General features: G+C 37.8%; 1 protein-coding gene and 1 non-coding gene across 3 annotated transcripts in view; both read left to right on the forward strand.

Moving 5' to 3' along the window:
• Window positions 1-23,928, forward strand: part of DCP1A (decapping mRNA 1A) — a 64,701-nt gene that overhangs the window by 16,130 nt on the left and 24,643 nt on the right. For both annotated transcript variants that reach the window (XM_090284020.1, XM_090284021.1), the window contains exons 4-5: window positions 12,688-12,754; window positions 17,764-17,902. In XM_090284020.1, the coding sequence (XP_090140146.1) occupies window positions 12,688-12,754; window positions 17,764-17,902 (206 nt within the window). The remainder of the gene's footprint in view (window positions 1-12,687; window positions 12,755-17,763; window positions 17,903-23,928) is intronic.
• LOC150004842 (U1 spliceosomal RNA) lies at window positions 16,321-16,483 on the forward strand. Its single transcript, XR_016512499.1, has one exon. It is a non-coding gene; the product is annotated as a U1 spliceosomal RNA (small nuclear RNA).

The following is a 23,928-nucleotide window of genomic DNA, read 5'->3' on the forward strand; positions in this document are numbered from 1 at the left end:
GATATTTATTTAATATCTGGCATTTGCCAAGCACTTTATCAAGTGCTATATACCATTTTAATCAAACTATTGTGTACTTTTAAAGAATTTTATTTGCCTTTAGGCTCTATTGTATTTTTTTAGAAAATTATAAGCAGAAGTCATAAAATTGGTTAGAACTTTTAGTGTCAGAACTCTGCCTTTCTGATAAGGGTCAGAATTCATAATGAAATAAGCTACTGTATTAATCCGAATGCTATGCTTATTCCTAAAACAACTGTGTTAATTAATGGTAGAAATTAATTAAGACCTGTGATCTGAGAATTTTCATTTGTAAATTTGAATCATTAGGCTAGTAATAGTCAAAACTTGATCCATCAGAGATAGAAGGGCAACTCTGTGTTTCCTCCACTCAACATCTTAAGGCATGGATTGCTCTCTAAATGCCACTTTTCCATAGCCCAAAAGTACTTTTGGGAAAATGAACAAAGTATGCTGTTCCATAACCTGCTTAACAACAATAAAAAAATCATCATAACAAGAACAATTAAAATAAAAACATTATGCTTTTTAATATTTTTAAGAACTTACCTCCAAAAGCCTGTGAGAAGTACCCCTTCGTTTCTGCTTCACTTACTACTTTTCCTTTATATCGGGCATCAGTCTCCTGATACAGAGCATTTTTAATTAAAATTAGATCACTAGAAAAAGCAGGGAGATTCATTTCCATAGTGTTGAAAATGCAGCTGCCAAATGGAAAGTTTTAGTAGAAGAAATACTGTAGTGTATGCCCTTTATTTTTCTCTGCTTGTCCTTTCTCAGTTCAAGGGCAAGACTCAGAACAGTAGAGATGGTAGGTGGCTGTTGGCACTTGGCGCGAATCTTCAGACTTAAAGCACGGTGCAGGAAATTTACTTGCAAGAGAAGTTTATAATTTGTCAAGTCAAAAAATGTGAGTTCTACCTCCAAACTGAAGGAGGAATTTATAAACAATTTTTAAAGTTCCACAGTTCGTTCTTTGTGATCTTTGAATTCAGCACAGTGCTTCTTACTTAGCCTGAGGAAAGGCAGTCAGTTTTCCCCCATCAGCAGCAGCACTGCTGTGGTGGGTATGATTCTGTAATCAGAGAAAGAGAAAGGATCTGTGGCAACTGCATTAGTCTGGCCTTCTGGGCCAAGATAAGGAAAGAGCATTGCTGTTGCCACATTTGTAGATTGAAGAGGTAAAAACACCATGAAAACACAGAGTGACTTAGACTCCAAGGCTGACCTGGAGGCACTGTTAGGTCAGACATTTCAGAAACCTGTATTACTTTATATCTGCTGTAGGCTGCTGCTTAGTAGAGCCTCTGCCAGGTGTCTTTTGTTAACTTTGTGAGTCCATGAACATTTTAGAATTTCCAAAGCAGATTATTTTCGTTACGCCTTGCTAATTACTGGCTCCCTCCCACCTCCCACAAAGTAGTGTTGTCATGTAAAAAAGTAATTTTATGTATTTTTTAAATTGTGGTAGTATCTTAATTATAAAGATTTTTCAAGTTAACCATGTTGCACCATTTATCTGTAATATTTTCTCTTATGAGAACTCACAAAGGAATGCAACAATTACTTGTTGCTAAATGGCAGAAATGTGTTCTTAATATGTATATGTATAGGTTTTCACCTGTGTTTACATAGTGAAGTTCATTGTGAAGGTAAAAATTGAAACACAGAGTAACCACTAGTGTGAGAAGATTGGAAGCTGCTCTGGAGTTGGCAGGATTAGTCTCCAGGCTGAGCCTTGAGGTTCAGTACCCTGGAGGATCCAGGCAGTTCGGAGCTGCTTACAGAGTCAGTGCTTCCAGGCATGCTCAGCTTTTTCTTTTTATTCATAAGGAACACATAGGATAAGCGTTTCCCACCAGTATTTAAAAGTTAGGAAAAAAATAAATAAAAGTATTTTACACACACACACCCATAACACCTGGATTTCTGTTTTTTCTTGGGACAAAATGGTATGCATGGTCACACAGCATCGGCATTCCTGCAAACACTAAAAGCCGGAGCTGTGGGCAGGGATACCCACCTCACCCTCATGGATCTCACCTCCTGAGGTTTCTTATAACCCCATGGGCATTTGCCTTACAACCTTGGTTTGGATGATCTTTTAGTAAATTTACAGAAGAATATGTAGGAGAGAAGTTAGGGAAAGGAGAGAAAAGAAGTTCCGCCTTTTCTTACACCACTACCTGCCTGACCTATTTTCCAAAGCCCTATGTGTAGATTTTTGGAAGCCTAGGAAATAGGAACTCAGTTTCATGGAGGCTAAGGGCCATTCTGTTCACCCTTTGTTGTCCCTTAAGATACATAAAAAATGATAATATTTGTTTGAGACACCAGGGTGAAAAGACCCCCAGCGGGGGGGCGGGAGTGGACATCTGCAACATTTTGGCATACCCGTTATCACTGGCAGCATACACTGAGGGGATGCTCTCCTAACTTAGGGGGTGGCGAGGACTGTGGCAGTAATGGCAGTAAATCCTAACAGCAGAGATAAAACCCTCATGTGATCCACTGTTTTATTTGGGCTTGCCTATCATTTAAGAATAAAAGTTTATAAATAAAAATGATTAGTTGTGATATTTAGGTTTATTTCTTAATCCCTAAAAAAGTTCAAGGGTCATTTTATGTGTCTGGATCCTATACTGAGATTATTATATTAACAGGGACTGTGGAAGCAACATTTCTAATAAGTATTTTCAGGTTTGATTTCATTTAGAGAGTGGTACCAAATTTTAAAATAATAAAACAAAGAGCTTGCAAAACAGCATTTTTAAATTACCTGGCCAGCCCTGAGTGGTGTGTCTCAGTGGGTTGGGCGTCATCCTGCAAACAAAAAGGTTGCTGGTTTGATTCCCATCAGAATACATGCCTCAGTTGCAGGCCAGGTCCCCAGGTAGAGGTGTGCAGGAGGCAACTGATCAGTGTTTCTCTCCCTTTTTCTCCCTCCCTTCCCCTTTCTCTAAAAATAAATAAATAAAATCACCTGAGCCAAGTCTTTTAATTAATGTTCAATAAACAGATATTTACAATTAAAAATTTTTTAGGTGGGCTCCATCTCTACCATGTTAGTTTCAGTATTGTTTTAAGATATGTTCTTTTGGCCAAAAGGAGTAAGCTGCTATGGTAACTGAAACATATCTGCCAGCCTTTCTTATAAATACGCTGGCGTTTCCTCACCTGCCTGTGTGTGCATTCTTACTCCCACCTCAGAGCCTTTCTCTTCTCTCTCTTTCCCAGCTGTTTGGTGTTCATGTGGTTTTATACTTGCCAGGGCAGACTATGTTTATGTAATCTGTTCCAGCCTTGTATTATTTTAATAATCAGAAGGATCTTTCTTATGTCTAGAGTAAATGTTTTTGGCTGTGTTCAGAGCCCATTTCCTTGTTTTTGTTTCCTGGTGTAGGGGATCTTTGTCAGTATCATCTTTAGAAGTTTTGTTACTCTGAACACCATTGCCAAAAAGCTTTTATCAAACCTCCTTTTCTGCTTTGTACCATGCTGAGAAAATCTCCAGCCTTCTCAAATCCTTTTAGAAAGTAGGTCAAATCTAAATAATAAATGAGTCAAAAAGACAACATATGTTGTTCAAGAGAGGGATTTCCAGCTCTGTTTTTGTGACATTTCACAAGATCTCTAGAAGTCTCAAGGGATTTTATAAAGCCTCCATGTTATTAATTTGGCTTATTTTGACTTTATATATTCCATATACCACTCCAGATGAGTAAAGTACTATATCAAATCATAATAGGCTGTTGGATCTTCAAACAGGCTCTCTAGGGAAATGCAAACCTCTTGCCCCTCAGCTTTTTAAAAGTTTCTCAATATTAAATAATCCAAATACCTTTAATCTTTGTCAGTCTTATTTTTCACTTTCAAAAGAAAAGGGCTGTCATTTGAAAAGAAAAGGAAACATTTGGTTTTATTTTCTGCATCTTCATATTTTTCATGGAAGTACAAACTAAAGGTAATTAAATATCCTGTCATACTTCCTAACTCTTCAGTGACTTGCCTCTACAGCATGACTTATTGGGGACAGCTGTTAACAGCCATGATATATGGTGGGTATCTAATAGTTTGCTTTCATCTTGAGAAAAGCCATTTATCATACAGGATGCCATCATTATTTGCCATAGCCAAGCAGTACTATATTGTCAAATCCCTAAATCCTCTATGGTATAGTTAATCAAGGAAAATTATTTCAGGTTGTTTTAGCAAGTGAATTGTTGGCAGGATGTATTAGGCCTTATAGTGTAAATTTTATTGAGGAAAATACTTGTTTTGGTTTGGAAACAAGGTCCTCCGCAGTTTTAGCTATCTGGCAAACTTGTCTGTCTTTCCTCACTGGTGACAATGACAGGCTTAATGGCAGGTCTTTGGGCCTCCTTGCCAGTTGCATGCACTGAGCATTTGATATGTTGGCAGACAGCTGATCTTGAATGCGTGTCTGAACCTCTACAGGTCTGCTTTTGGCAGAATCGAGTGTGACTCTTATCCTTTACCCATTAAGCTATCATTATGGCTTCCTTATCTTTATTTCTTCTACAAACATGCCTTTGAAAGTGTTTGGCTCTTTTTGGCAGTTTACTTGATAATATACAAGAGCGGAAGGCATGTGTCTTATTTCTAAATTGAAAGCATATTTTTTCAAAAGAAAAGGGGGGACCTAAGTGAAGATTTGTCATAATAAGCTGACAGCTCTGATGGATTTATTTTGATTATCGATATGGAATTCTTTGCTAAGACTTTGGTTTACAGTCCCCTATGAAAACATAATTAAATGCCTCTCTTTGGCCCCCCACCCCCCAAAACATGTTTGTGTGCCTCTCTGAGCCTGATGTATTGTATATCATAAACATTTTTTCATCACTATAAGTAGTATGGGTGTGTGCATTAGAGGAAAACTGGAATCATTTGCATTTGGACTTTTGTGTTTTGGATGTTCTTTAGCCAAGGTTGGAAGAGGCATATTTAAAGAAAAGTAAGTGTGTGTAATTGCCATATATGGAGTCTTTTCAAAGCCCAGTCTAATTATTCTATGTTGGAGCAGTCGTTAGCTGCTAAGAACATAGCCAAGACCCGGCAGTAGATAATACTTAATAATTTATCTCCTCTGTTACAAGGCTGCTTCTGTGCTCTTCTTTTGGGCTGTCAAAGCTAAATTTAATCTGTTGCCTTACATACTTCAAAATTACTTTTTATTCATTGGATGTTGATTCTGTTTGAAGCATCAGTAGTGTTTTGACAATGAAAATGGGTTCCAAACATGAGAAACTCTTTACAGGAGTTCAAAGACTCCAAAAACAAAAGCCAACCTCAGCTGACTCATGGTGGTCCATGCAGTCACCTGCAGGACAGATGGCTAGGCATGGGGTCTGACAGTATAGGACAGTTTTCATGTAATTGGAGGGTTTCCCTGCCAGAGAATCCCCTCGTGAACAATGTAGGGGGAAATCTCTGTGTTCTTTATTCATTAAAATGAAATCATTCACTTACTCTGCATATCAATAATATTTTCATTCACTCTACAGTGAAAACTAAAAATTCCAATTAAATTTTTATTTGTATTGAAAGGGACTTTTTAAAGTTGTGATTGGCCATAAAGTCTTGTAGAGAAATACTGGATTGGCAAAAAATAATTCATTTAGTTTTTTCCATAAAATAAGACACATTTTTCATTTTCACTGATAACTTTATTGATTTGGATATTTTGAGTATGTCGGCTGTCTCCCTCTATTAGCTGCCAGTGGATAGTGACCAGAGGTGCTACTAAACATCTTCCAATGCACAAGATAGCCCCACAGCAAAGAATTACTTGGCCAAAATGTCATTAGTACCAAGAAACTTCACAAACCACTTTTAACACATTCGATGAATCACAGCACCTTCTCCATATATTGCACGAATTATTTTTTGCATTTCAGTCATGTTTTCACCTGTCTTGAAAAATAAAGCATAATATGCGAAAAGTGTTGTGTATTTTCTTTCATCTTCAATATTAAAATGGCTGCACAAAAACTCACCAATTTTGATGTTTTGTTTTTAATTGCACGCTGATATGACAACTGTCACAATACAGTAACCAAATTGTTTCAAGTGAAGTTAAAGACAACTGAGCAGTACTAGTCATTTTTCAGAAAAAAATGTAACAAACATTTTGGCCAGCCCAATATAATTACCTTAATTCAAGGTAAAACAAAAAAATTCACGATTAAAATAGCTTTTTAGCTTTTATTAACAGTGGTTTTTCTAAGTTATAGTATCTTGACAGCATCTTTATAGAGTAGAAATAATAGCTATTTTTAAAAGTACTTTAAATTTTCTTATACTACTAACATTTATAGTTCTATATTCTATCCTTTTAGTGTATAATTTTTAACTTACTCAGTTATTTATATTTCTTTGATGTGTTGCTTTAATCTTCCTTCATGCATAATTGAAGTTCATTAACTTTATTTCTGTAAAAATTTTGTTATTTAAACTAGTGAGGCAATAGATGTGTAGCGGTAAGACTACTGGCTTAGAAATGAGAAGACCTAAGTTCTAGTTCTGAGACTGTTTTTCTCTGATTTATTAATAAGTCACTTAGTCTTATTAATGAGTCACTTACTCTTTCCATGAGCCTGTTTTCCATTTATAAAAGTGCATAATGAGACTTTTGATACAAACAAAATGGCATAGACTTCTCTTTGCTTCTCCCTGTAAGTGTAAAATTCAGAAATAACACAAGAGACAGTCAAGAGAACTCTGAAAGGTGAAAAGAGGAAGGTGATCTGGTGTAGGACCCAGAACTGACAGAACACAGCAGCAGGGTGTCTTACAACCTTTCTACACAACAGAATAAGGGGGCTTGGACCTGGTGTTTCTCAACCTCCAACCTAGCAATAGAATATGGCCCAGGGAGGCTCATTTCTTTCCGTAAATCCAATGGGAGTCCTGCCAACAATTCCAGGTGAGCCCAGCAAAACTGGCAGAAAAGATTGGAAGCCCTGCTAGCAATAAGTGACCATCAAGGGAGTGCTTTTTCTGCTTTCCATGAAGGAAAGATGGGTGCAGGGGAAGAGTCACATACAACCAGCCTGACCTGGGAAGCAGACTCCATTTGTGAAGGTCAGAGGCTTCCTTTCCCCCAGAGGCACAACAGGTGGCCTAACCATGGGAAATTTTCCACCCTTTCAGTCAACACTGGCTGAGAGCCTACTAAATTCCTAGCTCAAGGAATTAGAAAAAGAACAAAATCAACTGAAAGCATACAGAAATAAAGTAGAATAAAGATGACAGCAGAAATCAATGAAATTAAAAATAGAGAAAAATCAACTAAAAAGCTGGTTCTTTGAAAAAGAATCAATAAAATTAATAAACCCTTTAGCAAGACTTAAAAAAGAATGCAGATTACCAGTATCAGGATTGAAATAGAGGATATTACCACAGATCCCCCAGACTTTAAAAGAGTAATAAGAGAATGCTATAAGCAACTTTATACTCATAAACTTGACAATTTAGAAAAAAATGGACCAATCCCTTGAAAACCACAAACTACAAAACTAAACCAATATACACTAGATAATATGAATAGTCCTGTAGTCATCAAAGAAAATGAATTCACAGTTTTTTTTAAGATGTTATGTTATTTTTAGAGAGAGGAGAAGGGAAGGAGAAAGAGAGGGAAAGAAACATCAATCAGTTGCCTCTCACATGCCCCCAACTGGGAACCTGGCCCTCAGCCTCATACATGTGCCCTGATGGGGAATTGAACCAGCAATCTTTTGGTTTATGGAACAGTGCCCAACCCACTGAGCCACACCAGTCAGGGCTGAATTCATAATTTAAAAACTTCTGAAACAAATCTCCAGGCCCAGATGGTTTTAATGGAGAATTCAAAGGAGAATTAATACTAATTTTACAGTTTCTTCCAGGATACAGAAAAGAAAGGAATACTTCTCAACTGATTTTTATAATACCAGTATTACCCTGATATCCAAACAAGATAGAGACAGTAACAAAAACAAAAAAAAAGCTACATATCATTACCTCTCATTAAATTAGATTTTTAAAGTCCTCAACCAAAATTAGTAAATTCAACAATAAATAGAAAAGAAATATAAAAAATGCCTAGATAGACTTTACTCCAGATATGCGAAGAAGCTTGCTCAGTATTGAAAATCAATCAGTGTAATTCCCCATATTAACAGGCTAAAGAGGAGACAAAAAAAATATCATGTAATCATATTGTTTTTTGTTTTGGTTTTTTAATCCTCATCTGAGAACATTTTTTTTCCCCATCGCTTTCAGAGAGAGAAAAGAAAATATCAGTGTGACAGAAACATCAATCCTTTAAGCAACTGAGCCACACTGGCCAAGCCATGTTGTATTTTTGATACACAAACACAAATAATTGGATAGAATTCAATGTTCATTCATGAATAAAGCTTTTAAGTTATGAATAGAAGTGAACTGTCTCATCTTAATGAAGAGCATCTACAACAAACATCATATTTACAGTGAAAGGCTGACAGTTTCCCTCTAAGGTCAAGAACAAGACAAGGATGTCCACTGTCATCACTGCTATTCAACATAGCAGTGGAAGTTCTAGTCACTGCAGTAAGGCATAAAAGAAAAATAGAAGGTCTGCAGATTGAGAAAGAAGAAATAAAAGGTTCCTATTCATGGATGATATCTACAAACTCTTAGAACTAATTAGTTTAGTAAGATGTGAGGATGGAAGATCAAAACACACAAAAAAGTCACATTTCTGCATATAACAATGAACTTGTGGAAACCCAAATTAAAAACAATACCATTTATAATCTTAAGAAAATTAAATAGTTGGGTAAACTCTAAAATACTGGTGAGACCTGGCCAGGTAGCTCAGTTGGTTGGAGCATCATCCAAAAGGTTATAGGTTTGGCCCTGGCTAGTGTGGCTCTGTGGATTGAGTACTGGCCTGCCTGCAAACCAAAGAGCCGCCGGTTTGATTCCCAGTCAGCACATGCCTGGGTTGCGGGCCACGTCCCCAGTTGGAGGCAACCACACACTGATGTTTTTCTCCCTCTCTTTCTCCCTCCCTTCCCCTATCTAAAAATAAATAAAATCTTTTTAAAAAGAAAAAGGTTATAGGTTTGATCCCCGGTTGGAATGCATATAGGGAGGCAACCAATTGCTGTTTCTCTGTTACATCAATGTTTCTTTCTCTCTTCCTCCCTTTCTCTAAAGTCAATAAAAACATCCGTGGGTGAGAATTTAAAAAATAAAATAATAAGAATATTGAAAAAAATCAAAGAAGACCTCAGTAAATGGAGATGTGTACCATATTCCTCATGTATTAAAGGATTCAACAGAATAAAGATGTCATCTTTTCCCAAACTGACCTATAAGCTTACAGCACTTCTATCAAAATCCCAGCAAGATTTTTTATAGGCATAGATAAACTTAATTCTAAGATTAAAATAGAAAGGCACAGGCTATAGAAGCTAAAATACTCTTAAAAAAACAAGCATAAAGAGGAAGGAATTATTTGACCCAATATGAAAGCCTGTTGAGGAGCTTTTGTAATCAACACAGTGGGATATTGGTAGAGAGGTAAACAAATAAATTAATGGGACAATAAATAATTCAGAAATAGACCCACACAAATAGGCCCAACTGATATTTGACAGGGCAGCAAAAGATTACTCAGTAGAGAGAGGAGAGTATTTTCAACAAATAATATTGGAATAATTAGACCAAAAAGAAAAAAACAAACCAAGAACCTTTACCTAAATCTTTCTGTACAAAAATTAACTCAAGATGGAGCACCAACTTAAATGTAAATATATAAACCTTTTAAGAAAAAACAAGATTTTGGAACTATGGCTCAGCCAAGAGTTCTTAGACTTAACACCTAAAGTATGATTCATGAAAGGAAAAATTGATAAATTAGACCTTGTCAACATTAAAAACGTTTTCTTTGGAAGGACCTTATTAAGAAGAAGAAAAAATAATTTGCAAACAGGGAGAAAATACTTTCAAATCACATATCTGACAAGGGACTAGTGTCTTGAACATATAAAGAACTCTCAAAACTCAACAGTAAAAAAAAAACAATTATAAGGAGCAAAAGACACGAACAGACAATTGAATAAAGAGGGTATATAGATGACAAAGAAGCACATGAAGAGATGTCAGCATCACTAGCTGTTAGGGAAATGTAAATTGAAACCACAGTGACTTGGCTCTGGCTGGGTAGCTCAGTTAGAGCATCATCCCAACATGCAAGGTTGTGGGTTCCATCCCTGGTCAGGGTACATGCAAGAAACAGCCAGTGAATAGAAACAAGTGGAACAAGAAATCGATGTCATTCTCACTCTTCCTCTCCTCCTCTCTCTAAAATCAATCAAAGAATTTTTCTTTTCTTAAACACAACGACTTCCTTTCCAACTTGGGCCCAGCAGAACGGCTCCTGTGAAGAAGGGTAGCAAGAACAAAGGTTATTCAGCCGTCAGTGAGGTAGTGACCAGAGAATACACCATCAACATTTATAAGCACACCCATCAAGTGAGTTTCAAGAAGAGTTCCCCTTGAGCACTGAAAGACATCTGCAGATTTGACATGAAGGAGATGGGAACTCCAGGTGTGCACATTAACACCAAGCTCAACAAAGCTGTCTGGGCCAAAGGAATAAGGAACGCCCCATACCGTTTTCTGGTGCAGTTGTCCAGAAAACATAATGGGGATGAAGATTGACCCAACAAGCTCTATATGAACATTTAATATAAATGATAACTAACTCCTGATTGTCAGAGTTATCAAACTGCCCTCCCAAAAGGAGATACAATACTGTACACCCATTAGAATGCATACAAAGTTTAAAATGTTGAGAACAGTAAGTGCTTGTTAAGAATGCAAACTAAATTGCTCACACATTGCTGGTGGGAGTATAAAGTAGCACAACCACCCTGGAAAACAGTTTAATCGTTTCTTATTAAACTAAACGTGGAACTGCTGTGGCCAGTAACTGTACTTTTGGGCATTTAACCCAAAGAAACAAAAACTTAGTTTCAAACAAAAACTTGTACACAAACATTTCATAGCAGCTTTATTTATAATATCCAAAAACTGGAAACATTAAATGTCCTTCAATAGATAAATGGTTAAACAAACTCATGCATTTGTTTCATGATACTACTCAGCAAAAAAAGGGGGTGTCGGGGGGGATGGACTACTGATATAAGCAATGACTGGGCTGAATGGCAAGGGAATTATGGTGAGTCAGGTAAGCCAATATCAAAAAGTTGTATACTATATGATTCCATTTATATTAACAGTCTTGAAATGACAGCATTATAGAAATAGAGAACAGATTAGTGTGCTAGTGGTCAGAGGTGGGATGGGGGACCGTGGGAGGTGGGTGTGGCCATGGAAACATTCTGTATTTTGACTATCAGTATCAGTAGTCTGGCTGTGATACTATACTACAGTTTTACAGAATGTTACAATTGGAGGAAACAAGGCACACAGGATCTCTGCCCTTTTTTTTTTTTTTAATGTGTGAAGTTTCAGTTATTTCAAAATTAAAAGTTTTTTTTTTGTTTTGTTTTGTTTTTTTTAAGAAAGCATAATGATACCTGCCCTTCCTGTGCCAGGGAGTAGTTGGAAGTAAGAAAGGAAGTGCATCCTGGGACAAGCTGTGTCACAGTGGGTGCACATGGTAGCAAAAAGCCATACCTATCCATATATTTATTTTGACATATATGTTCAGCATTTCTAGCCTGCGTTATCCAAAAAGTATATACAATATTTTTATGTATTGTTATCTTTAACAAAGTTCCTTTATCTATTCACCAAATTTGTGTGTGTGTGGACTTTCTTGTGCTAATCACCATACTGGGGATAAAAAAAAAAGATGGGAAAAGAAGTGATGGACAGAGTTGATCATAGGATGGATCTGGAGCTGGTATTTGTTTTTAAAGCTTTATTTTTACTGTGACATTGTATTTTCAGTTTCAAGAGACTCACAAAAGTTCTAGTGTTTGATGGCTGGTAAACTTGGTTTTCAATAATTAATACCTTTTTTCCACATTTTCCTATCTATTTGGAATGCATGTTGTAGTCACTGTTCATTCTTAGTTTAGTTGGTATCATTTTTCTTTCTTGATAATACATAAAATAATGGTTCATCTTACACTTAATGGCATCTTAGGCTCAATGAGAGCTGGTAAGAATGTCTAAAACCAACTATTTTTGTAGTTTTCATCTGAACAGTTTACCTATCCTAATTTTATTAATAATTTTACTAAACATTTTCGCCCTGGCTGCTATGCCTCAGTGGATTGAGCGTCGGCCTGCGAGCCAAGTGTCTTTGTTTCGATTCCCAGTCAGGGCCCGTGACTAGGTTGCACATCAGGTCCCCAGTTGGGGGAGTGAATGAGAGGCAACCACACAGTGATGTTTCTCTCCCTCTCTTTCTCCTTTCCCCTCTCTCTAAGAATAAAATAAATAAATAAATAAAATTATTTTTTAAAAAAATTTTACTAAACATTTTTGGGGAAAGGCATTTTTTTCTTTAGAGGAATCTTTAACAATTTGAGAGTCTAGTGATAAATTCTGTGGCATCCCATGGTAATACTATATTACTTACATGTATGTTGAAACCTCATTTCCCTTTACCATTTTTTTCTCTTTGTTTTCAAGTGTCAATATACAGTATCTGGTTTTATGACAAGAATGACTGTCACCGCATAGCCAAACTCATGGCCGAGTAAGTATTTATATTACTCCATTTATTTATTTAAGTAATGGTATGTGAGAGATGAAAAATTACTTTTCTTCCTACTTCACTTTGTTACTAGAATGAGCCAACTTATGTATTTCCCTCCTAGTTTCCTGTTTATTGTCAAAAAAATTGGAATAGGCAGAAAAGGCTAAAGAAATCTAAAATTATTTATAATCCTGCTACTACACCTAGTGTGTGTTAGCATGTTAGTCTGTTTCCTTCTGGTCCTTTTCTTTATGTGTACTTTAGGTTGATGTAGTTGATTTTTTTTCTTACAAAAATAGGAGCATACTGTATGTACATCTTACTTTTTCATGTCAACAGCATTTTTCCAGAGCATTAAATAACCCTCTGTAGTGTTCTAATGACTGCATTGTATCCAGTCCTGCGAATAGATTGTAATTTAACCAGAACCTTGCTGTTAAATATGTGGTTAGTGCCATCATACTGCTTGGCTTCAGAGGATGTCATCTACATGCAGTGCACAGCCCAACCACCTTATCCAACTTAGGTTCTCTCCAGACTTTCTGCATGGAGAACTGCAACATCCATGCTGACCTCTTTAAGTGAACTAATCTTTGACATAGATTCTAGGTTTAATAGTTGCCAATCCATTAATAGATAGTATTCCAACAGAGTTTTTTATAAATCAGAATCTTGGAATTTGGAAAACAATTTTCATTGACTTAATGTTCTAAATGGTGGTTCATTGTCCTTTCTCAAGCTGTCAGCAGAAGCTACCCCTCATGGCTTATCTGTATTGCTGGTACTGCCGGTCTGGATTCCAGGTGCCCAAGAAGACACTGGTTCTAGAGGGGCCTGAGGTGCTACAGAGCTCTTGGCAAAATGCTACAGTGGGCACACTTATTCTGGTACACTTATGTTTCCTTTTCAGTTTTTGCCTGAATCTTCTCAGAAATGTTGACATCTCTTTCCCCTCTGTCAAATCAAGATTCCCTTTTCTCTCCTGCAGGATTTTTATCTACGTGTTTGGAAGAAAGTAACCTTAGTTGTTTAAAAGAATCTTATTTTGAAACTAATTTTTATAAATAAATAACCCCAAAACTCTCAATTCCCAGTATGTTTGCACTTTAAAAGAAGCACTCGTGGCTAAGGTTTTAATCCAGGATTGCTAACGTATCCTGTGGGATGTTAATCAGCCACCTGCTTCTCCTGCGCCTGCTGTAGCACCCAGGGCAGGCCGTGCTTACTGCTGTCTGCACCCCTGAGGATCGTTCTGTGTGAATCTGTGTTACTCATATTTAAAAATGTGTCAACTCTAGAACCACACTTTCTTTTTAGAGCATCTGTTTTCTAAAAAAGATAAAAACTATTTTACAAAGTCATGTATTTGATGACTACTTCTTAGTTTCGAGAGTAACAGGAAAGACAGCTTACTTGTGTTTACCTAGATGACACAGATTTGTTCATTCTTGGTTATCCTGAAATCCAGAATATTTTTTTAACATTTAGACTTTGGAATATATTAATGCCACTGACCCTTCAACAACACAGGTGTGAACTCTGTGGGTCCACTTTACATGGAATTTTTTTTTCTTTCAGTGAATATAGTACTGTAAATACATTTTCTCTTCCTTGCAATTTTCTTAATAATATTTTTTTCTCTAGCTTACAACAGAAAATATGTTAATCAACTATGTTATCAGTAAGGCTTCCAGTCAACAGCAGGTTATATTAGTAGTTAAGTTTTGGGAGGGTAGTCAAAAGTTATACTCAGATTTTCAAGTGTGTGGGGAATCTGTACCCCCTAACACATTGTTCAAGGGTCAACTGTATATACACTTTTCTCCTGCAGATTGGGAGCTTCTGGAACCTGAGTAAGAGAATCTGGCTTCTTTAGCTCTAACAGCTATTCACAAGAAACCATTTTGAGCTTTTTTTCTCTCTCAGGGCAAGCGGTGCCCCTAATGTAAAACTTCAAATGATAAATGAAACTGAAGACTAAAGGCCTGTCTAAAAGTATTGTATTGAACCCAAATAGGATGAAGAATTAGAAACAGGAAGCAGAGAGGGAAAAGAAAAGCATTCAGGATTCTTTCACTAGAAATATCCAAAAGAGAGAGAGATTTGCTTAAGCTTTCAGCTTGTTTTACTTGAAGTAGAGAGGTATTATTGAAAATGATTAGAGAATACCCTCGTGAAACTGTTCATAGTGAGTTTTCAAGTGTCTGGCTTGTTTATGACTGGAGAGAATACCTTATATGTTAACATTAATTTTGTGATAAATGGCATTCTCGACACTAAAGATAAAAAATACTACTTTATCTTTCTTTGCTCTAACTTTGCCCGTGTACAGCCTCTATTTGCTACATATTTCAAAATATCGCGTTTGCTAAACCAGAAGAAAGACAGGTAAAATTCTTTTTTGGCATAATATGTGTCTAAATAAATGTGCCTGTCAATGCCCAGTCTGTTAAACTGAGATCTTCCCATCACTGTTTTAACAGCTGCAATATAATAAAAATTCTTTGAGTAAAAAATTTATTTATTCCAAAAGCTGTTTATAAAAACTGAGAAGCTATTTAGGAGAGTAAGCAAATTTCTAAACATGTACTGTATATAAATTTGGAAATTCTCTTTGGTCATTGCAAAATTGAAAATCCATTAAATTTGTTAAAATGTTGACTCCTAAAGAAGAAATCCAGCCTGCCAGAAACTGTTTACAATAAAACTTATTTCAGTGTTTGCATAGAATATAAAATTTGGAGATTTCATGGAAGTGAGCTTTATTCCTAATCTTACAGATAGTCTTAGGGGCATATTTGAGGATTTGAGAGGAAGGGAGAGTTTGAATTGGAAGAGGCCTGAGAGTCCAAGCCTCATTCATGTGAGGGTCCCTTCCACACCACCCAACAGCTTCTGCTTTCAGCAGTGGTGAGCTTTGTAAGGTAGCCTGTTCCACGGGTGAACAGTGGGTCGTTAGAAATGTCTTCATTTGAACCCAAAACACAGATCCAGTCCAGGTCAGCGGAGAGGTGAATACAAGAATGGGCAAGCAGCCAGCATTCTAGGAGGTAGGTAGAAACAGGCTGTTGTGACCAGAAACCTTGATGAAGTGCAGATTCAGGATGGTATGGTCTATAAGCTGAATATAGTAAATAAGTCATTTGAAATAGTCTTTTTCCTTAATATTAAAGGAGTGCCTATTAATTATGGAAAATGAGGAAAAGTACAAAAAATGTGAAATTGCCTGTAATTTACCATAAAAAAATAACCAATGTACATCTCTCCAGTCTTTTCATCCTTTGCTACAGGCCTCTCAGTTATGACAGTACAGTATTTCCCAAGAGATGATCACAAGTACGGACATAAAAGAAACAATATTCTAAATGGTCTGATCCTTATATCATGCCAGTCTCCTTTCAGTCTACCATAAAGTCCATGGTTCTACCTTTGTTTTAGAAATAATAATCCTATTAAGAGCTATAAGAATCTAGATAGAAAATGTCATCATTATCTTAAAGCAGCATTTTCCAGACAGGAATCCTGCTTCAGAAGAAGATTCTATGGTCAGATAAACCTGGAGAATAATACTTACCTGGCAGGGAGATAACATGATCACGAAGGTGGTTTTCCCAGGGCGAGGCTTGTCCATTGCACTCCGGGTGTGCTGACCCCTGCGATTTCCCCAAATGTGGGAAACTTGACTGCAAAATTTGTGGTAGTAGGAGACTGCATTCGCGCTCTCCCCTGCTTAAAAAATAATAATCTGGGGAATATATAAACCCACCCTTCTTAGAGAATTATAATACATTTTAGTATATTAAAAAACTCAGGATGATTTTGCTGTTAACAAAAAGTCTGTGTAATATTGTTTAACCCAATGTTTTCAAATAAAAGAACCATCTCAATACACTGCGAGTTCCTGGGTGGACTATTTTAAAATAGCAAACTCAGTGACACTGAATGGCCTGTTCTTGTCCTGTTCCTCTTATTCTATAAAAACAAAACAACAACAACAACAACAGTAAAGGAATCTTTAACTACTGAATTGTTTTATTGCCTGTCATCATCACTGTCTGAAAAATTCTCATTTAATACAATTATCAAGTTGCAACTGCCAATAATATTCTGTGGCAGGTAGGCCTGTTCATTGCAATTGGAACTGAAAGTTGAATAAATCTTAAAAAGAAAAAGACTAGTTGCCTTATTAAAATTTATTATTATTATTACAAGCTTGAAGAAAAATACAAGAAACAATTAAAAAGCCATGTGCTCACCACCTCGCTTTCAGTTCCTGACATTTCGCTGTAATTGCTTTAGACCTCTATGTGCAGAGGGGGGATATTCTTAAGAAATGAAATTCCACAGATAAATTTAAAGACCCCAACCCTGTAAGTGACATTCTTAACCCTCACCTTTTCTTGCTTTATATATTTCCAAGTATAGAATTAGCGTAAGCAGCACCAGTCAAAATAAAGAGCATTGCCAGTCTCCCTGACCTTAGTTAACCCTTAGTGATTTTTAAGGAGAGAATGAGGGAAACCTTTTGTTTGCTTGTAGTGCTGTCATTAACTTTTGAAGATTCACCAAGACCTTTATTTTCAAGAATTAAACTTTTTCATTCATTCCAAACTTCCACAGTGAGTTGCTCAGCTATGCTGACTTCTTTTGTCTTGGTGACATTGTCCGTTTTTAAGTTTACCAGTTAGATTGACTGATTTTGAGATACTTCAAAAAAGATAATTTAGTAGAGTTTTTAATGTACCTATTTCTAACAACTCCAGAATGGAATTCTTTATTTTTGTCCTTCTCATAATGAAGTATAATATATTGATTGGCAATGCTGTGAATAAAATGGTGATTTGGTCAGTCATATAATCCGGGGTGAGGTAAGCAAGGCTCTGTGTTTTATAGTGTGAAGACAGTGTTATCATGACATTTTTCCTGTATGCTTGTAAGTGAACCGGCAGAGTTCTTGGATCAAGTTGTGTTTAAATGGGTCTTTCTAAAACCTGGTTCTCCTCTTACAGGGTAGTAGAGGAGGAGACGCGGCGCTCCCAGCAAGCTGCTCGGGATAAGCAGAGTCCCAGCCAGGCCAACGGCTGCAGTGACCACAGGCCCATCGACATCCTGGAGATGCTAAGCCGAGCCAAGGATGAGTACGAGAGGGTGAGGCTCTGCATGCCGACGGAGGGCCAGAGGGGATGGAGGAGACCAAAGCGGGCTTGTGCACTGGGACAGTCACCTCCAGGACCAGCAGAAATAATTAGTTCAAAAAAGAAAGCATGTCTTAGTTTTAAGCCTAAAAAATAAGAAATTTCCTTACCTTAGAGTCTTTGACTTAGCATGAAAATTGAGAATGTGTTTTTTTTCTGTTCCTGTAAAATTACTACGGGAGAAAGTGGTTTTAGAGTGCAGAAGTTAGCCTATAATAGGTAGTTCTGAAAACGCTTCATGCCACTCCATGCCTCTTCTTCACCCCTGCAGTCTCTGCTAGGTCTTCAGAATTTATGTAGTTTTTAAAAAGTGGCCTGATCATTTGCGCCTGTTAATACTAAAGAGCATATTTACAGTCTGTTTTTGGTGGTTAAGTTCACAGCCTTAATTAAGCATCATTTGGAGTTAGGTCCAAATGAGGGGCTTTTCTAGAATTCATTATTTTTCTGTTTCGTATTTTAGTTTAAAGGTTAACTGATAACATTTTCTCCCCAGAGTTGGATGAAGTAGAAGTAGTTTATTTATTCAGTACATATTTATGAACTGTCCATGGTGTGCCAAGTAGTAGGCGTTTCCTCAGTAGTCCTCAAACCTTGTGGCTTTGGAACTGCCCTGGCTCTTCACTTGACATCAGCACTGAAAAGCCCCACGCTCATTGGAGTGAGACTGAAGGTTTCCACTTTGTTTCAGCAGAATTATAATTGTCTCCTTACTCTTTACTAACACTGAGTTAAGTACTTTCATTTCTTGTTTAATCCTCACCAAAAGATCAGAGAACAAGGTATAAGAAGCACTCTCTAAAAACTGTATTTCCTGAACAGTTCTACTCTGATGCTGGCCTCTGCATTGTTAACAGGTGATCCTGGAGAAAAGGTTTCAGATGGTCAAATGAGCTAAAAAACACTGTTAGTGTGGCTCCTCTTGCCCCATCCTCTTAGAGCTCTAAGTGCTCAAGACTCGGAGAGGTCCCACAATAAATAAAACAGTAGCACCAGTTCCCAGATTCATTTGACTATAGCACCATTTTTCACATACTGCCCTTTAAGAATCTAGAGTTTAGGAAACAAACTTTTGAAACAGTGCTCTGGAAGGTAGTTTCCACCATAAACTATACAATAAACCTTCTACATTCAAACTCCAAAGAAAGTTCCACTTCCTAGGTAAAGAACTGTACATTAGAGCCCATGAGAAGTTTCAAATTCCTCACTGGCTCATAGAGAATTAGGAGGAAACTATGGATCTGTGAAAATTAATACAGGAAACGTCTTCTTCTTTATAATGAATTCATTGATTCTTTTTTTTTTTAAGTATATTTTATTGATTTTGTTGTTACAGTAGTTCAAATTTTTTCCCCTTTGCTCCCCTCCGCCCAGTACCCCCCTTCCCTCCAGCAATCCCACCAGCCTTAGTTCATGTCCATGGGTTGTGCATATAAGTTCTTTGGCTTCACCCTTTTCCTATATTATTCTTAACATCCCCCTGTCTATTTTGTACCAACCAATTATGCTTCTTAGTCCCTGCACCATTTCCCCATTTCTCCCCCTACCCCCTCTTAGCTGATAACCTTCCAAATGACCCCTATACCTATGATTCTGTTCCTATTCTGGTTTGCTTAGTTGGATTTTGTTTTTATTTTTTTGATTCAGCTGTTGATAGTTGTGAGTGTGTTGTCATTTTAGTGTTCATAGTTTTGATCTTCTTTTTCTTAAGTAAGTCCCTTTGACATTTCATATAATAAGGGCTTGTTGACGATGAACTCCTTTAGCTTTACCTTGTCTAGGAAGCACTTCATCTGCCCTTCCATTCCAAATGATAACTTTGCTGGATAGAGTCATCTTGGTTGTAGGTTGCTTTTCATCACATTAAATACTGCTTGCCAGTCCCTTCCTGCCTGCAAAGTGTCCTCTGAGAAATCAGCTGATAGTCCTATAGGCATCCACCTGTAGGCAACTCTCCACCCGTCTCTTGCTGCTCCCAGGACCTCTGTCCTTATCTTTCACCTTTGGCATTTCAATCATGATGCATCCTGGTGTGGTCCCCTCTGGGTCCAGCTCACCCGGGACCCTCCGTGCTTCCTGGACCTGTATGTCCATCTCCTTTGCAAAATTTGGGAAGTTGTCCTCATTTTTTTCAATCCTTGCTTCCTCATTCTGCACTGGTTGACTGTTTTTTCTTATGTTCCAAATCATTGATTTGAGCCCTGGTTTCCTTCCCTTCACCATTGGTTTTGTGTGGCTTTTCCTTCGTTTCACTTAGCATAGCCTTCACTTCTTCTCTTAAGCGTTTGCCATATTCAAGCATATCTGTCAAGCCTGTGAGCATCTTTATCACTGGTGTTTTGAATTCTGCATCTTTTAGGTTGTCTATTTCCTCATCTGTTGGCTATCTCCTCGACGCTTAGTTCTCCCACTGGAACCTTGATCCATTCCCCCTTTTGAGCCATACTTCTCTGTTTCCTCATTCTGACAGGCTCCTGTGTTTGTTTGCCTCCCCGTCCCAGGTAGAGCTGTCGCTCCTCTTACGTTGTAAGGGGCGGAGCCTTAGGGATTCCTCAGTATAGGGTGACTTGTTTCACTACCTTGTGGTGCTGTATGTGGGGGAGGGGTCCGAGAGGGAACAATGCTGCCTGCCTAGCACTTGTCCCTTTTCCAGGCACCTCTCCCACTTCCACACCGGACTGGCGCCGCTCTAGCTGCTGCCCTGGCCATTGTTCCCAGAGTGGGTGAGTCTGTGGGTGTTCTAGGACCATGGGGGCCCTTTAAACAAGCAGACTTTGCTGAGACCAGCAGTTTCTGCCTCTACCACAACCCCCACTGGTCTGCACAGTCAGAAGCAATGAGGCTTGCTTTTCCCCGGTGCTGGGACCATGAGCTGCTAGGTCCAGTGAGGAGCTGGGAACGCTCCCCAGGTGTCCCTCCTGATTTTTAAAAACGTGTGACTGTGCTTTCTGCCGGCCTGCCACTGCCTCCGCTGCTGCCACCACCACACCGTGTCCTCTCTGCCCGGGCTCTGCCCCTCCTACCTGTCTGCATGAGTATTTCTTCTTTATATCTTTGTTTGCTAGACTTCCATGTGGTTTGATTTCTGGAACTTATGTTTGTCTCTAGTTTTGAGGTAGTTGTATTCCTTCTTAGTTGTGGAGGGAGACCCAGCGTGTCTGTCTATGTCTCCATCTTGGCCGGAAGTCTGAATTCATTGATTCTTAGGAAACTGGGTGAAAATATATTTCAAGAATCATTTTCTGAACTTTTAAATTACCTTATATTAAGCCCTGGCTGCTGTGGCTCAGTGGATTGAGCATCGGCCTGCGAGCCAAGTGCCGCTGGTTCAATTCCCAGTCAGGGCACATGCCTAGGTTGCACGTCAGGTCCCCAGTTGGGGGCACGAGTGAGAGGCATCCACACAGTGATGTTTCTCTTTCTCTATTTCTCCTTTCCCTGCTCTCTAAAAATAAAACAAACAAATTAATAAATTTTTTTTTTAATTACCTTATATTTCCTAAATTTTCTTTCATATCCTTAATGAGTTATGGGTTATCTACAGAGATACCTTATTCTGTTTTTATAGAGGACTTTCTGTGTTCTATAACTAATAATCCAGGGCTCTGTCACCTGTTCCTAGTGATGACTAGACCAAGGTGCCACATGGACAAAGTATAGGTGCTGTGCACTACAGCAGACAGTCCAGGAGGTAGCCTGGCTTACTTCAAGTTCAGGAGTGAGTAGCCACAAAATGAAAGTAGGAAACAAACCTTGTTTTTATGCACAAAGCTGTAAAAGAACTCTAGGTCAAGTGGGCATTCATTCTAACAATCTGATGTGAGCCCTGGTAGGTGTGGCTCAGTTGGTTAGAACGTCACCCCTTAACCAACAGGTTGCGGGCTTGATTCCCAGTCAGGGCACAAACCTAAGTTGTCGGTTCAAGCCCTAGTCTGGGTTCCTACAATCCCCGGTCCAGGCACGTACAAGAGGCAATCAATCTATTCTTGTCTTTTGCATCTGAAACTTGCTCTCCTTCCCTCTCCCTTCCTCTCTCTCTAAAAAGCAATTAAAAAAAAAAAAAAATGTCCTGGCGTTGTTTATAAAAAATAAGAATCTGATGTGATTTCTAGTTAATAAACATTGCAAAAATAAGAATGTGGAGAAAACAATAATTACTATAGTAAAGAAAAGTCTTCCACAGTAAAGAAGAAATAAAATGTTGTTTGTGGTTAGACTGAAACTGAACCTTTTGGGAATTAAAGTTTTGATATTTACTTTATAGTATGTTCTTCTTATTTTTGAAAACCATCTGCAAATCGGTAGAGCTCCCATAAAGGACAGTTTTGTTTCTTGTCTGCACTTGGCCTAACATCTAACCAAAAGGAGTTGGTAGTAGCATTAACCCATGAATTCATTATCTTAGTGTTTGGATGGGTTCTCCTCAGCTGTCACATGGCTCCAGGTGGCTCCATTGTTTATTTTTAGGGCGAGACTTGGGAGATTGACAGTCAAGGGCAGGGGTGCAAGCCAGGTCTCAGTGATAGGATTTAATCCCAATTCTAAATCTCCCCTGTCTGGCGTATATAATACAGTGAATGAAATTCCAGACTTTTGAGTGAGATATTTATAATAGAGACTGTTTGAACATTAAAACTTTATAATAAAAATTTTCTCCCCAAGTTCTACAGTTAGTTTTAACCAACTTTTCGTTTTCTTTCCTTTTTTTTTTCTTTTGTATTTTTTTTCTATTACCGTTTATCTCCATATACCCACCTCCACATTCACCACGCTGTTGTTTGCATCCATGAGTTCTTTCTCTCTCTTTATTTTTTTTCTTTTTCTTTTTGGCTCCACTCCTCCACCTTCCAACCCACCCTGCCCAGAACTATCAGCCTGCTCTCCATCAATGAGTCCGTCTCTTATTTTGCTTGTTAGTTCACTTTGTTCATTAGATTGTATATATGAGTGAAATTGTACAATACTTGTCTTTCTCTGACCGGCTTATCTCACTTAGCATAATGTTCTCTAGGTCCATCCATGCTGTCACAGAGAGTTAAATTTTCTTTTTTACCGCCAAGTAGTATTCCATTGGGTAAATGTACCATAGCTGTTTGGTTGTTTCTAAATCTTGGCTATTGTAAATAACGCTGCAGTGAATATGAAGATGCATATATTCTTTCAAATTAGTGTTCTGGGTTTCTTCGGTTAAATTCCCAGAAGTAGAATTGCTGAATCATAAGGCAGTTCCATTTTTAATTTTTTGAGGTAACTCCAGTCTGCATTTCTTCCAACAGTGCAGTAGGGTTCCCTTTTCTCCACATCCTCGCCAGGACTTGTTGTGGATTTATTGATGACGGCCATCCTGACAGGTGTGAGGTGCTCATTGTGCTTTTAATTTGCATTTCTCTGATAATTAGTGATGTTGAGCATCTTTTCATATGTCTATTGGCCATCTGTATGTCCTCTTTGGAGAAGTGTCTATTTAGATCCTTTGCCCACTTTTTCATTAGATTGTTGTTATTGGTGTTGTTGTTTTTGTTGTTGTTGTTGTTTTGGTGTTGAGCTTTTAAAGTTCTTTTTTTTTTTTTCCATTATATTTTATTGATTATGTTACAGTAGTCCCAATTATTTTTTCCCTTTGCTCCCCTCCACCCAATACGCCCCTTCTCTCCAGCAATCCCACCTCTCTTAGTCCATATCCATGGGTTGTGCATATAAGTTCTTTGGCTTCACCCTTTTCCTATATTATTCTTAACTTCCCCCTGTCTATTTTGTACCAACCAATTATGCTTCTTAATCCCTGCACCATTTCCCCATTTCTCCTCTTTCCCCCTCCCAGCTGATAACCCTCCAAATGATCCCCATACCTACAATTCTGTTTCTATTCTGGTTTGCTTAGTTGGAATTTGTTTTTATTTTTTAGATTCAGTTGTTTGTAGTTGTGAGTTTGTTGTCATTTTAATGTTCTTCATAATTTTGATCTTTTTCTTAAGTGAA

The sequence above is a fragment of the Furipterus horrens genome, unplaced genomic scaffold, assembly GCF_987537825.1.
Source record: "Furipterus horrens unplaced genomic scaffold, mFurHor1.1.pri manual_scaffold_7, whole genome shotgun sequence".
NCBI lineage: Eukaryota > Metazoa > Chordata > Mammalia > Chiroptera > Furipteridae > Furipterus > Furipterus horrens.